General features: G+C 46.1%; 1 protein-coding gene across 3 annotated transcripts in view; it reads right to left on the bottom strand.

The window, feature by feature from the left end:
* The window catches only part of cfap221 (cilia and flagella associated protein 221), a 263,176-nt gene that overhangs the window by 71,741 nt on the left and 175,359 nt on the right, over positions 1-16,076 (bottom strand). For all 3 annotated transcript variants that reach the window (XM_038789818.1, XM_038789819.1, XM_038789820.1), the window contains exons 17-19: positions 15,084-15,214; positions 4,155-4,235; positions 2,995-3,102 (exon numbers count right to left, since the gene is read on the bottom strand). In XM_038789818.1, the coding sequence (XP_038645746.1) occupies positions 2,995-3,102; positions 4,155-4,235; positions 15,084-15,214 (320 nt within the window). The remainder of the gene's footprint in view (positions 1-2,994; positions 3,103-4,154; positions 4,236-15,083; positions 15,215-16,076) is intronic.

The raw sequence follows: 16,076 nt of genomic DNA on the forward strand, positions 1-16,076 counted from the left end.
ACAATCGCTGTGTCACAGCTCTCAACCCCACCTTCCACCAGCACAGAGACACAAACCTCGGTGGGAAAAGTTACTGGTCAGGCTTCTGGGTTGCAATCTCGTGAGCATCACACAGTTGCTGATTTCTATCAGGTGGTGGCAGGAACCCCAGGTGAGACAGCAGTCAGAGGTATACTGGAACCCAGGACCCAACTGGGTCCTGGTCTTATGCCTAGCCTTTGGTACAGGGTTACCTGCAGCTGATGGAGATGATAGCGTTTAGCCGGGATATTCAGAGGGAGATGTCAGCGACAATCCAGCAGGTCCATAGCCGCTTGGAGGAGTCCCAGAGGCTATGGGCGCAGGAGATGTCGCCGGCAATGCCTGGCACCGAGGCCAACACTGGTAGGGTGGCAACCGCAGTGGAGAGCCAGGTGCACGATGTTGGCAACATGAGTGAAGGTGTCCAAAGCATAACGCAGTCAGTGATGACCATGGCTGAGGGCCTTGCCAGCCTGGCTGAGACGCTGGAGGACATGACCCAGTGCCAGGCTGTCGTTGGTGAGGTGCTGCTGAACATGTTCCGCTCTCAGTTGGGAATGGGCGAGGCGCTGAGGAGCTTCTCCCAGTCACATTGCCGAAGCGCCGACGAGTGTGGGCCAATCACTGAAGAGCATCAGCGAGGGTGTCGATACCTTGGTGCAAACATTAGGGAGCCGCGAGGACTGGCAGAGCCAGATGATGCAGAGGCAGCTGGATCGTGCTCTCCGTGCTGCGGTAAACCCCTGGGTCCTATGGGCATTGGCCGGGAGGGGGCGGTACTGGATACCAACCCGTACCCGTCCCATGGAATGGGATGGTGGCCACCAGCTCCCTGAGCTCCACCCCTCTGATGAGATGGCGTCGTAAGGTCTTCACACGGGACAGGCTAACACAGCTGTGCATGTGGCACTGACAAGTGCACCAAGGCCCTCTGATAATGCCAGCAAGGGGCATCGAAGACCATGGGGCAAGGTAAGCAGCTGCATACCTCCACCTCAGATGTGGATCCTGGGGACATACCTAGATGTAACGGTAGAGCTAAGGAGTTAAGCATGTTGAGGATCACGGAGGGCACTGGGGAGAGCGGGGGGGGGGGGGGGGGGGGGGTTAGGTAGGTGATGGGGGGGGTGGTGAGGGGGGTGGTGGGGAGAGTGGGGCAGCACCACCAGGATAGTGGGGAATTGTTGGACACCTGGATATCTGTGGCACATCATCAACCCACAAGCAGTAGGACACATCTGTCCCTTTTTTCCACCGCAATGCAGCCTGGCCTCTGAATCCTTGGCCCATCTCTCCAGTCCCCCCCCCCCCCCCCCCCCTCCCCCCCATAGCACTCACCCACCGTTCGGCCATGGACATGTTCCTGGATGTGTCCCATTCCCTGGGTGTTCAGATGCTGGCTGCTGAGCGTGTGCTGTTGTCTCCCTCAATGCTCAGGCACAATGTCCATGCATCAGGGTCTGATTAGGAAGCAAGGCGATGGCTCCCCCCATGCTATATAACCCACCTACCCACGGGAATCTACTTTGAGTGTGTGAAGTGCTCACTTAACCATGATTCCCAATAATTCCCTATTTGCAATAGCCTTCATCCGCACAGCAAGAGACCTCGGCAGCCGATGGAGGTTATAGGTGATCGGTGGGGCATACAGGGATGGGCTCGGATTTCCCCTGTAATGGGTACACAAGATCCAGGGGTTGGCATGGTGGTGCTGTGCAGGCTGCCCCCTCCCACTGCATTCCCCTCCCCCCTTGGCATGGTTGTCCATCTCTGGGGAGGGTGCCACCCACAGCAGAGGATGTCCACCCCAGCAGAGGGTGTCCTCCCCCAGCTGAGTGTTCCCCCCCACCCCAACACAGCGGAGGGTCTTTCCTGCCAAGCACTGGAGCGCTAAGACCAGCGCCCTAGGGTCCTTAACCTGTGAGCAAAGATGGCAACTCACCCCCTGGGCAGCCCGTAGAAGCCCTTCCGCCAGCTTCGTTTTTTAAAAGGAGTATTGATCAGCGGCAGGGTAACCACTTGCTGGGGAGATGGGAGGCAGTTGGATATGATGGGAGGCAGTTGGATATAGGGTTGCTCCCGTTAATTGTATGGAAATAGGGCTTAAGTGGCGAGATCTTGGTTTCGCCTATGGGAGGGGGCCGGTTGTATCACAAACTGTTTGTCACCTGGCGTAGTTCTCATCTTCGCTGTCCCCTGTTATTCACTGGTCTCGTTTCGCTCGAGCAAGAGCGCAATGAGGCCTGAGAATCACGCCCAGAGTTCTTCTCTATTACACTCCTGTGCTTACCTTAATGGCTGAAGAGCTGTGTACATTTCATGATAGACAAAAAATTGGTGAGATTAATCCCTGTCTGATTTTCGTCCCTCATTCCACCCCTCATTCCAATTAAGCCTGCTGCAGCTACCCTGAAGTGAATCAATGGATGGTTCAGTTCACCTGAACCTCAACATCATTTTTCTTGTAGTTACACTTCCAAGTATTTATAAGGAAGTATGTGCATTTGAGTTCAGTGAATAATATTATCTTTGTTTCTGTTAATACGGTTAATGTTAGAGATTTTCAGTAAATTTGTTTTGATATGTTCAAATAATGTGGACACGTTCCATTTTTCAGAGAATCTACTAAAATATCAAGACCAATCATGCAAACTGGATGTAATACTATTGGTTTCTTATATTTTGGACAGTTATTGCAGCTTTACTATTAAGGTACAAATTGCCAGATTAAAAATGGCTCATTTATAACAAGGTAAATTGATCAGCAAAAATGGATAGATGCACTAAAGATGCAACATCTTCCAAAGGTTTTCCCCTTTTGAAGTGTAAATGATACCAAATGTTGTTATTTAGCATAGAATATTTAATGGCCATAATAACCTCCTAAATTTGGATTTTAAATCAATTCTTGAAATAAAAATCTCTTACATTTACATTTAAAAATATTATGCTGAATTAGATAACATTAATTACCTCTGCTCCTGACCTGAGGGGTCTTGACAATGTTAACGGAAGATAACTGGATGAAACATATTGGCTAGAGTACGGTTTGTAATCCATTTGTCTGTAACGTTGAAAAACCTATAAAAATTTACAACTTACATGAAGTCAAATGTTACACTTAGGAAGAGGGTTCAAAGTAACTAAAGATCATTTTTACAGCAGAAATGAAAGATACAAAAATGAAAAGTTTCTGGCATTTTTGTGTTCCATATTATTTTAGCACTTCATCAGATTAATTTAAAACATAACTCTGACACTCTGGGTTGGTAAGTGGCGCAGGGTTGGGATTGGAGGCAGGTGGGTGCCAAATTCATGCTGGAATCCTCCTTGCCAGTTTTCTGCCACCACCCTGATTCCAAGCCATTTTCAACGCGAGCAGCGTGGGATGGATAGGCTGCTCGTCCACTGGCAAGTGGTGGGCAGGCATTAAGGCTAATTATTTTAAATTAATGTGCCTATAAAGGGCCCTATAATGTTAACATGGTGGAGCGAAGGAAGAAGGGGGCACAATGAAAAATCAAGCAAGGGACTCACTATCCATATCATTCGGACCCATAACAAGCCATTGGATCCACAGCTGTAGCGACTGGCCAATGCCTGGATGATCTAGGATCATGACCAGGCAATGTGGTATTTTGAAGAGTAAAAAACAACTTATCTGGCTTTCACGCTTGCAATCTCCATGCTCTGATTGGCAGCTCTCACTTCAGCCAGTAGGGCTGCAATCCCAGAGTCCATTTAAATAACTTTAACGTTGGGATATCGAGAGTTTTGGTCTCTCAGAGAATCAAAGAATGGGGCATGGGCAGGAAAATGGAGTTGAATTCTAAGATCAGCCATTTGGCGAGCATGCTCAGTGGGCCATATGGTCTACTCCCATTCCTATTTCTTCTGTCCTTGTTGGACAAATTTCCATTAGTCCTCCAACTTCAGAACCTGCCCATCACTCTGATTGGACAGTGAGCCCACTCCATGGTCAACAATTGGCTGGAACATTGAAATTTGCAGTTGGCATGCTTGCGGTTGGGACCCGGAACTAGCCCCCATTTCCAATTTCTCACCATGGATCGAAAACCTATCACTCAGTGTCATTAAGAATAGCTTAAAAACTGCAACTTAAAACATGTAACCTTTAGATTGAAGAATGGTATAATTTTATCGATGACGACTTCTGAAGGCTTGACTGGCACGGGTCCAAGTGTATCAGGGGCCTGAAAACAAATTACGTAGATGTTTATTCATTAAACACGGTGTGCTATTTTGAATATTTGTTTGATTGGTATCTATGTTGTTGTGCTAGGTTAATTTTAAACTGAACTTCATTGGCAAAGATATGTTTCATTATTACAGCCCTCACCTAAGACATAATGCTGCCAAACATTGTGTGAGAATTTGTTATTGTTAAATTAGAAGCTAGCATTAAATACTGATAACATAAAATATCTCATTATCCAACATATTTGCATATCTACATCCAGAGTTTTTCTGGATGAATGTGTTTAATTGGCCATATTGCATTCTCCTTCAACGCCTGTCTTATCATCTTGAATCTAGTTTCATTGTTCCTGACCATTTGCCCTACATTTTAATCTACTGGGCATCTTCTTCTGTACCCTCTCCAAAACAATATGAAATAATTATACAATATATCAAATGTTACATTTTTGCTATATACTGTAACTGTCCTCTACTGCCAATAAACAGAGTGGTCATCAAACTGAAAGGTTGGGTAGGGTTTAAACTAATTTGGCAGGGGGATGGGAAACTGATTTGTAGTCCAGGAGATAGCGTTGCCGGAGTTCAGGAAGTTGACGGTAGTGCAGTACTGAGGAATGTACCAAGGTCACAAGAGTGGACCTGCAGGCATCAAGGTGGTTTGAAGTGTGTCTACTTCAATATGAGGAACATCAGGAATAAGGTTGGTGAGCTTGAAGCATGGATTGGTACCTGGGAGTACAATGTTGTGGCCATTATGGAGACGTGGATAGAACAGGGGCAAGAATGGTTGTTGGAGGTTCCGGGGTTTAGATGTTTCACTAAGATTAGAGAAGGTGGTAAAAGAGGTGGAGGAATAACATTGTTAATCAAAGATAGTATAATGGCTGCAGAAAGGCAGTTTGAGGAGGAGTCTACTGAGGTAGTGTGGGCTGAAGTTAGAAATAGTAAAGGAGCGGTCACTTTGTTAGGAGTTTTCGAAAGGTCCCCAAACAGTAACAGAGATGTGGAGGAAAATATTGCAATGCAGATTTTGGATAGGTGCGGTAGTCACAGGGTAGGTGCGGTAGTTGTCATGGGTGACTTCAACTTTCCAAATATTGATTGGAACTACCATAATTTGAATAGTTTGGATGGGGCTGTTTTTATCCAGTGTGTGCAGAAGGGTTTCCTCACACAATATGCTGGTAGACCGACAAGAGGCGGGGCCACATTGGATTTGGTACTTGGTAATGAATCGGGCCAAGTGTTAAATTTGGTTGTGGGAGAGCACTTTGGAGATAGTGACCACAATTCGGTGACTTTCACTATAGCAATGGAGAGGGATAGGAACATACAGCAGGGCAAGGTTAATAACTGGGGGAAGGGTAATTACGATGCTATTAGGCAAGAATTGGGGAGCATAAGATGGAAACAGGAACTGTCAGGGATATGCACAATTGAGATGTGAAGCTTATTCAAGGAGCAAATACTGCGTGTCCTTGATATGGGACAGCACGGTAGCATGGTGGTTAGCATAAATGCTTCACAGCTCCAGGGTCCCAGGTTCGATTCCCGGCTGGGTCACTGTCTGTGCGGAGTCTGCACGTCCTCCCCGTGTGTGCGTGGGTTTCCTCCGGGTGCTCCGGTTTCCTCCCACAGTCCAAAGATGTGCGGGTTAGATGGATTGGCCATGCTAAATTGCCCGTAGTGTCCTAAAAAGTAAGGTTAAAAGGGGGGGGTTGTTGGGTTACGGGTATAGGGTGGATACGTGGGTTTGAGTAGGGTGATCATTGCTCGGCACAACATCGAGGGCCGAAGGGCCTGTTCTGTGCTGTACTGTTCTATGTTCTATGTTCTATGTATGTCCCTGTCAGACAGGGAATGGTCGACTGAGGAAACCATGGTTTACAAAAGAGGTTGAATGTCTTGTCAAGAGGAAGAAAGGGGCTTATGTAAGGATGAGAAAACAAGGTTCAGTTAGGGCACTTGAGGGATATAAGATAGCTAGGAAGGAGCTCAAGAAAGGGTTTAGGAGAGCTAGGAGGGGCATGAGAAGTCCTTGGCGGGTAGGATCAAAATAAACCCCAAGGGTTTTTACACTTATGTGAGGAATAAAACAATGACCAAGGTGAAGTTCGGGCTGGTCAAAGACAGTAGTGGGAACGTGTGCATGGAGTCTAAAGATATAGGAGAGGCCCAAAATGAATACTTTTCTTCAGTGTTCACAAAGGAGAGCGACCATGTTGTTGAGGAGGATAGTGTGAAACATGCTGGTAGGCTGGAGGAGGTAGATATTCGGAAGGAAGATGTGTTAGAAATTTTGAGAAGCCTAAGGATAGATAAGTCCCTTGGGCCTGATGGGATATATCCTAGGATTCTTTGGGAGGCGAGGGATGAGATTTCAGAGCCTTTGGCTTTGATTTTTATGTTCTCACTGTCTACAGGAATAGTGTCAGAAGACTGGAGAGAGGTGAATGTTGTCCCCTTGTTCAAGAAAGGGAATAGGTATAACCCTGGGAATTATAGGCCAGTTAGTCTCACTTCGATCATAGGTAAATTATTGGTAAGGGTCCTGAGGGATAGGATTTATGATCATTTGGAAAGATACAGCTTCATCCAGGATAGTCAGCACGGATCTGTGAGAGGTATGTCTTACCTCACAAGCTTGATTGTATTTTTGAGTGGGTAACTAAGTACATAGATGAAGGTAGAGCAGTTGATGTCGTATACATGGATTTTAGTAAGACGTTTGATAAGGTGCCCCATGATTGGCTCATGCAGAAAGTAAGGAGGAATGACATAGAGGGAAATTTGGCCGATTTGATCAGTAATTGGCTATCACATAGAAGACAGAGGGTGGTGGTAGATGGTAACTTTTCATCCTGGAGCCCAGTTACCAGTGGTGTACCACAGGGATCAGTGCTGGGCCCTCTGCTATTTGTGATTTTTATCAATAACTTGGACGATGGAGTTGAAGATTGGGTTAGTAAATTTGCTGATGACACCAAGGTGGAGTAGTGGATAATGTGGAGGGCTGTTGTAGGCTGCAAAGAGACATTGATAGGATGCAAAGCTGGGCTGAAAAGTGGCAGATGGAGTTTAACCCTGGTAAGTGTGAGGTGATTCATTTTGGTAAGACAAATTTCAATGCAGATTACAGGGTTAACAGCAGGGTTCTGAAGAATGTGGAGGAGCAGAGAGATCTTGGAGTTCATGTCCATAGATCTCTGAAAGTTGCCACCCAAGTGGATAGAGTTGTGAAGAAAGCCTACAGTGTGTTAGCATTTATTAACAGGGGGATTGAGTTTAAGAGCTGTGAGGTTATGCTGCAACTGTACAAGACATTGGTTAGACCACATTTGGAATATTGTGTGCAGTTCTGGTCACCTGAGCAAGGATGTGGAAGCATTGGAAAGAGTGAAAAGGAGATTTACCAGGATGCTGCCTGGATTGGAGGGTAGGTCTTATGAGGAAAGATTGAGGAAGCTAGGGCTTTTCTCATTGGAGCGAAGGAGGATGAAAGGTGACCTAATTGAGGTGTATAAGACGATGAGAGGGATAGATAGAGTGGACATTCAGTGACTTTTTCCTCGGGTGGATGTAGCTGTTACAAGGGGGTGTAACTATAATGTTCATGGTGGAAGATATAGGAGGGATGTCAGAGGTAGGTTCTTTACTCAGAAAGTGGTTGGGGCATGGAACGCAGTCCCAGCTATCGTAGCGGAGTCGGACATTTTAGGAACTTTCAAGGGGTTATTGGATAGGCATATGGAGTGCACTTGAATGATTGGGAGTAGGTTGATTTGATCTTAGTTTCAGACTAGTTTGGCACAACATCGTGGGCCGTAGGGCCTGTACTGTGCTGTACAGTTCTATGTTCCAGAATTTAGTTATGCCACTGGTGGTCCGACCTACTGGTGGAAAACCAGTTTGAGCCCTGCATCACCTTTCTAATGGAGGCCCCCAGCTATTTAAAGTCCAAACAGGTCCTTCCCAGAACAACATCAGGCTGTCCACTCAGTCAAAGCCTCAGCACCAAAACAGAAAATGTTGGAAAATCTCAGCAGGTCTGGCAGTATCTGTAGGGAGAGAAAAGAGCTAACGTTTCGAGTCCGATGACTTTTTGTCAAAGCTAACAGACAGAGAAAGTGGGAAATATTTATACTGTGTAGGGAGAATGAAAAATGAGTCATAGCCACAGAAATCCAGGGATACCAAGGGCTAATGGGAAACCAAGGGGAAAGAATGTAATGCCAGTCCCCAGAGAGAACAAAAGACGTGAAAGGCCAAATACCAGAGAAACTAACATTGGAGGATGAACTATAGATGTGGGGGGAGGGGAAGGGGGAAGCATTGAGGAGAAAGGTTAAGGAAAGGTGGATAAAATTGTGGGAGGGGTGGTAAATATATATTAAGAAAGAAAGAAATGGTAAAAGACAGTTAAAATGAAATGGGATGAAAACAAATTATTAGCAAGTTTGCAGATGATACTAAGATTGGTGGAGTTGCAGATAGTGAAGAGGCTTGTCAGAGAACACAGCAAAAAATAGATAGATTGGAGAGTTGGGCAGAGAAATGGCAGATGGAGTTCCAACCAGGCAAATGTGAGGTGATTCATTTTGGAAGATTTAATCCAAGAGCGGACTATACGGTCAATGGAAGAGTCCTGGAGAAAATTGATGTACAGAGAGATCTGGGAGTCCATTGTACCCTGAAGGTGGCAACGCAGGTTGATAGAGTGGTCAAGAAGGCATACAGCATGCTTGCCTTCATTGGATGGGGTACTGAGTACAAGAGTCAGCAGGTCATGTTACAGTTGTACGTGACTTTGGTTCGGCCACATTTGGAATACTGCGTGCAGTTCTGGTCGCCACATTACCAGAAGGATGTGGATGCTTTAGAGAGGGTGCAGAGGAGGTTCACCAGGATGTTGCCTGGTATGGAGGGTGCTAGCTATGAAGAAAGGTTGAGTAGATTAGGATTGTTTTCGTTGGAAAGACGGAGGTTGAGGGGGACCTGATTGAGGTCTACAAAATTATAAGAGGTATGGACAGGGTGGATAACAACAGGCTTTTTCCAAGATTGTGGGTGTCAATTACAAGGGGTCAGGATTTCAAGGTGAGAGGGGGAAAGTTTAAGGGAGGTGTGCGTAGGAGGTTTTTTACACAAAGGGTGGTGGGTGCCTGGAACGCTTTGCCAGCGGAGGTGGTCGAGGCGGGCACGATAGCATCATTTAAAATGCATCTAGACAGATATATGAATGGGCGGGGAACAGAGGGAAGTAGATCCTTGGAAAATAGACAGGTTTAGATAAAGGATCTGGATCATCGCAGGCTGGGAGGGCCGAAGGGCCTGTTTCTGTGCTGTAATTTTCTTTGTTCTTTGTTCTTGTTCAAATGGGTCGAGGTAGGGCTGATTATTTGAAGTCGTTGAATTCAATATTGAGACCGGAAGGCTATAACATGCCTAACCGGAAGATGAGATGTTGTTCCTCCAGTTTGTATTGAGCTTCACTGGAACATTGCAGCAGGCCAAGGACAGACGTGTGGGCATGGGAGCAGGGTCTTTTGTTAAAATGGCAAGCAACGGGCAGGTCAGGTTCCTGAATGCGCACAGACCGAAGATGCTCAGCAAAGTGATCACCTAGTCTGCGTTTGGTCTCTCCGATATAGAGGAGACCACATTGGGAACAGCAAATGCAGTAGACCAAATTGGAAGAGATGCAAGTGAAATGCTGCTTAACCTGGAATGAGTGTTTTGGGCCTGGGATGTTAAGCATGGAAGAGGTAAAGGGGTAGGTGTTACACCTTCTGTGTTGGGAAGGTGCCATGTGTGATGAGCGAGGTTCTGGGTATGTTGGAGGAGTGGACTAGATTATCTCAGAGGGAACGGTCTCTGCAGAATGCTGACAGAGGAAGTGAAGGAAAGATGTGTTTGGTGGTGGCATCACACTGGAGTTGGCGAAAATGGCGGAGGATTATGCTTTGCAAAATTATAGCGCATTCTGGGGAAGGTGGGACCTGTACAAGCAGGACGGGTTGCATCTGAACCGGAGGGACACCAATATCCTGGGGGGTAGGTTTTCTAGTAGTCTTCGGGAGGGTTTAAACTAATTTGGCAGGGGTATGGGAACCGGATTTGTAGTCCAGCAACTAAGGAAGCCGATATTCAGGACGCCAAAGCACGTAGTGATGCAGTGGGGAAGGTAACACTGACAAAGGAGAGTACTTGCAGGCAAGGAGATGGGCTGAAGTGTGTATACTTTAATGCAAGAAGCATCAGGAATAAGGTGGGTGAACTTAAGGCATTGATCGGTACTTGGGACTACGATGTGGTGGCCATCACGGAAACTTGGATAGAAGAGGGGCAGAATTGGTTGTTAGAGGTCCCTGGCTATAGATGTTTCAACAAGATTAGGGAGGATGGTAAAAGAGGTGGGGGGGTGGGGGGTGGCATTGTTAATTAGAGATAGTATAACAGCTGCAGAAAGGCAGTTCGAGGAGGATCTGCCTACTGAGGTAATATGGGTTGAAGTCAGAAATAGGAAAGGAGCAGTCACCTTGTTGGGAGTTTTCTATAGGCCCCCCAATAGCAGCAGAGATGTGGAGGAACAGATTGGGAAACAGATTTTGGAAAGGTGCAGAAGTCACAGGGTAGTAGTCATGGGTGACTTCAACTTCCCAAACATTGAGTGGAAACTCTTTAGATCAAATAGTTTGGATGGGGTAGTGTTTGTGCAGTGTGTCCAGGAAGCATTTCTAACACAGTACGTAGATTGTCCGACCAGAGGGGAGGCCATATTGGATTTGGTACTTGGTAATGAAGCAGGGCAGGTGATAGATGTGTTAGTGGGGGAGCATTTTGGAGGTAGTGACCACAATTCTGTGACTTTCACTTTAGTAATGGAGAGGGATAGGTGTGTGCAACAGGGCAAGGTTTACAATTGGGGGAAGGGTAAATACAATGCTGTCAGACAAGAACTGAAGTGCATAAGTTGGGAACATAGGCTGTCAGGGAAGGACACAAGTGAAATGTGGAACTTGTTCAAGGAACAGGTACTGCGTGTTTTTGATATATGTCCCTGTCAGGCAGGGAAGAGATGGTCGAGTGAGGGAACCATGGTTGATAAGAGAGGTTGAATGTCTTGTTAAGAGGAAGAAGGAGACTTATGTAAGGCTGAGGAAACAAGGTTCAGACAGGGCGCTGGAGGATACAAGATAGCCAGGAGGGAACTGAAGAAAGGGATTAGGAGAGCTAAGAGAGGGCATGAAAAATCTTTGGCCGGTTGGATCAAGGAAAACACATATGTGAGAAATATGAGAATGACTTGAGCGAGGGTAGGTCCGATCAAGGACAGTAGCGGGAGGTTGTGTATTGAGTCTGAAGAAATAGGAGAGGTCTTGAACAAGTATTTTTCTTCAGTATTTACAAACGAGAGGGGCCATATTGTTGGAAAGGACAGTGAGAAACAGACTGGTAAGCTCGAGGAGATATCTGTTAGGACGATGTGTTGGGTATTTTGAAAAACTTGAGGATAGACAAGTTCCCCGGGCCTGACGGGATATATCCAAGGATTCTATGGGAGGCAAGAAATGAAATTTCAGAGCCGTTGGCAATGATCTTTTCATCCTCGCTGTCAACAGGGGTGGTACCAGAGGATTGGAGAGTGGCGAATGTCGTGCCCCTGTTCAAAAAAGGGAATCGGGATAACCCTGGAATTACAGGCCAGTTAGTCTTACTTCGGTGGTAGGCAAAGTAATGGAAAGGGTACTGAGGGATAGGATTTCTGAGCATCTGGAAAGACACTGCTTGATTAGGGATAGTCAGCACGGATTTGTGAGGGGTAGGTCTTGCCTTACAAGTCTTATTGACTTCTTTGAGGAGGTGACCAAGCATGTGGATGAAGGTAAAGCAGTGGATGTGGTGTACATGGATTTTAGTAAGGCATTTGATAAAGTTCCCCATGGAAGGCTTATGCAGAAAGTAAGGATGCAGATAGTGGGAAATTTGGCCAGTTGGATAACGAACTGGCTAACCGATAGAAGTCAGAGAGTGGTGGTGGACGGCAAATATTCAGCCTGGAGCCCAGTTACCACATACCACAGGGATCAGTTCTGGGTCCTCTGCTGTTTGTGATTTTCATTAACGACTTGGATGAGGGAGTTGAAGGGTGGGTCAGTAAATTTGCAGATGATACGAAGATTAGTGGAGTTGTGGATAGTGAGGAGGGCTGTTGTCAGCTTCAAAGAGACATAGATAGGATGCAGAGCTGGGCTGAGGGCAGATGGAGTTTAACCCTGACAAGTGTGAGGTTGTCCATTTTGGAAGGACAAATATGAATGCGGAATACAGGGTTAACGGTAGGGTTCTTGGCAATGTGGAGGAGCAGAGAGATCTTGGGGTCTATGTTCATAGATCTTTGAAAGTTGCCACTCAAGTGGATAGAGCTGTGAAGAAGGCCTATGGTGTGCTAGCAGAGGGATTGAATTTAAGAGTCGTGAGGCGATGATGCAGCTGTACAAAACCTTGGTTTTGTCTCATTAGAATGGAGAAGGATGAGGGGCGACTTGATAGAGGTTTATAAGATGATCAGGGGAATAGATAGAGTAGACAGTCAGAGACTTTTTCCCCGGGTGGAACACACCATTACAAGGGGACATAAATTTAAGATAAATGGTGGAAGATATAGGGGGGATGTCAGAGGTAGGTTCTTTACCCAGAGAGCAGTGGGGGCATGGAATGCACTGCCTGTGGAAGTAGTTGAGTCGGAAACGTTAGGGACCTTCAAGCGGCTATTGGATAGGTACATGGATTAGGGTAGAATAATGGAGTGTAGATTAATTTCTTCTTAAGGGCAGCACGGTAGCATTGTGGATAGCACAATTGCTTCACAGCTCCAGGGTCCCAAGTTCGATTTTCAACTTGGGTCACTGTCTGTGTGGAGTCTGCACATCCTCCCCGTGTGTGCGTGGGTTTCCTCCGGGTGCTCCGGTTTCCTCCCACAGTCCAAAGATGTGCAGGTTGGGTGGATTGGCCATAATAAATTGCCCTTAGTGTCCAAAATTCTATGATTAACCTAGGATAAAAGTTCGGCACAACATCGTGGGCCGAAGGGCCTGTTCTGTGCTGTATTTCTCTCTCTCTCTCTCTCATACGGAGGCTGGTGGGATGAAATATGAGAACGAGGGGGACTCTATCATTGTTCTGGGTGGGAGGGGAGGGGGCGAGGATTGTGGCACGGGAGATGGATTGCATGGGAAGGTGCCATGTGTGATGAGAGAGGTTCTGGGTATGTTGGAGGAGTGGACTAGATTATCTCAGAGGGAACGGTCTCTGCAGAATGCTGACAGAGGGAGTGAAGGAAAGATGTGTTTGGTAGTGGCATCACGCTGGAGTTGGCGAAAATGGCGGAGGATTATACTTTGCATACGGAGGCTGGTGGGATGAAATGTGAGAACGAGGGGGACTCTATCATTGTTCTGGGTGGGAGGGGAGGGGGCGAGGATAGTGGCACGGGAGATGGACCGCACACTGTTGAGGGCCCTGTCAACAACTATAGGTGGGAAGTCACGGTTGAGGAAGAAGGAACACATCTTCGAAGCACCATTTTGCCAAGTGGCATCATCAGAACAAATGCGACGGAAGTGAAGGAGTTGATAGAAAGGGATAGAGTCTTTATAGGGTGTAGGTGCGAAGAGCTATAGTCCTCTGGGAGTCAGTGGGCTTATAGTGGATATTTGTGGATAGTCTATTGCTGGAAATGGAGACAGAAAGATCAAGAAAGGGAAGGGAAACGTCTGAGATCGACCGGGTGCAAGTGATGGAGGGGTGGAAACTGGAAGCGAAGTTGATGAATTTTTGCAGGTCTGGATGAGAGCATGACTTGGCACCAAAACAGTCATCAATGTATCTGTAAAGGAGTTGCGGGTGGGGGCCTGGATAGGCCTGGAACAAGGAATGTTTCACATACCCCATAAAAAGGCAAGCGCAGCTAAGACCCATGCAGGTACCCATTGCTACACCTTTGATTTGGAGATAGTGGGATGAGTTAAAGGAGAAGTTGTTGCCTCAGCAAGGTGAAATTCCCATCCCAAGAGCTGCCTGACAGCAATAAACCAAGACCTTCACCAGGTATTGTTGTGTGATCCCTGGAGAGAGGCAAGTGGGGTGAGGTCACAGGGAGGGGTCACCAAAGAAGTAGGGAAGAGGGTTTGGAAGTAGCTTTAAACAGTCCCTTCCCCGATGCTGGGTCCCTCAATCTGGCACTGAGTGCCTGCTGAAAGAGGCACCTCTCCCCGCCACCACCCACCACTGCCAACCAAAACAAGGCCACAGAAAAACCCAACAGTATTTGCTGTGTGGTTTTCAGGAAGGATGGGAGACCTGTGCAAGTTCATTTAAATCCATGAGCTACACATTAAGTTTCAGTGGGCACCGGCATAATAGGTTTCAAGTGCCTTGGTAATTAGTCTAATTGTCTTCCCAGGCCATCGAGTGGGATTCCTGTGTTGGGCCCTTCCTATTTTTCCATTAAATTTAGGTCAGCTTTCTGGCCACCAGGAATTGAACACATACCTTTCTGCCCAATTCTCCTGCACCTCGCTCCCCCATCATGTCTGTGCTATTGGGCTGAGTTAAATGTCACCCATTAACTCTATTTCTGCACTATTGCATTTTCCAACATTTCTGTCAAAAAAATGGGATGCTTTCTATGTAGATTACTATGTGATCAATATAAATGAGTTCATAGAAATGCTTTGTCGTTGTTTTCACTAAATTATGAATTTACAAAATATGCAGATATTTCTATCTTGATTATCATTAAATATAAATAACTCAAATTCCCAAAACATTTTACTTACTAATGCATCCTTCCAATTAGGAGAGACATAAAAAGGGAACGTAAAAGGCTGAATGTCTCCACATGAAAAATTCACAGATGATTTTTCTTCATTTTCCTGAAATATCACATCATTGGAAAACACGCTGCTTGCTGTCAAGAAGGAAGGATAACTGAAAAGTTTTCATATAGAAAAGTGCAGAGACGTTAATTTTCTTTGGCCAATGTCAATCCATCAGATCCAATGTTCTACTTCAGCCTGATAATGGAGTGAGAGTAGATATGCAGATAGAAACTGGGACTTGGGACTGGACTGGAATATTGGATTAAACCTTCTATTCATCAGCATTCCTTCCCATTCAAAGTCTTGGTGGAGCAAAATTATCATAGGTCCAGTGGGGCAAATTGAGCAGTTCTTCTGTTCTCCCAAGCCACATTAAAGGGGCAATTCAGAGAAAATTGCTGGAATGCCCAGGGAATTACATCCAGTTTGCTCTCACAAAGGAATCATGGGCTGGTTTAGCACACTGGGCTAAATCGCTGGCTTTTAAAGCAGACCAAGGCAAGCCAGCAGCCCGGTTAAATTCCCGTACCAGCCGCCCCAAACAGGCGGCGGAATGTTGTGACTAGGGGCTTTTCACAGTAACTTCATTGAAGCCTACTCGTGACAATAAGCGATTTTCATTTTTCATGGAATTCTGCCCATCTGAAAGCTGGAGCTACTTCTGTGTAGGCAGCAAATGGCTTCAAACCTTGCCCAGACACATAATTGGTCACCGAGGAAACTGATTACCTTAGAATTAACACTTAAAGGCTCGCTTTTAAGTTGAACTTGGCTTTTGACTTTTTAAATCTGCAATCAGTACGAGCCCTAGTAATCTCCATAGCGAGGCTTTTGGCTGCTCTCTCTGCTGACAGATTATAGAATATAATAATCTTTATTGTAACAAGTAGGCTCACAGTAACACTGCAATGAAGTTACTGTGAAAAACCCGAAGTCATCATATTCCAGTGC

Source organism: Scyliorhinus canicula, chromosome 2 (genome assembly GCF_902713615.1).
Source record: "Scyliorhinus canicula chromosome 2, sScyCan1.1, whole genome shotgun sequence".
NCBI classification, from domain to species: domain Eukaryota; kingdom Metazoa; phylum Chordata; class Chondrichthyes; order Carcharhiniformes; family Scyliorhinidae; genus Scyliorhinus; species Scyliorhinus canicula.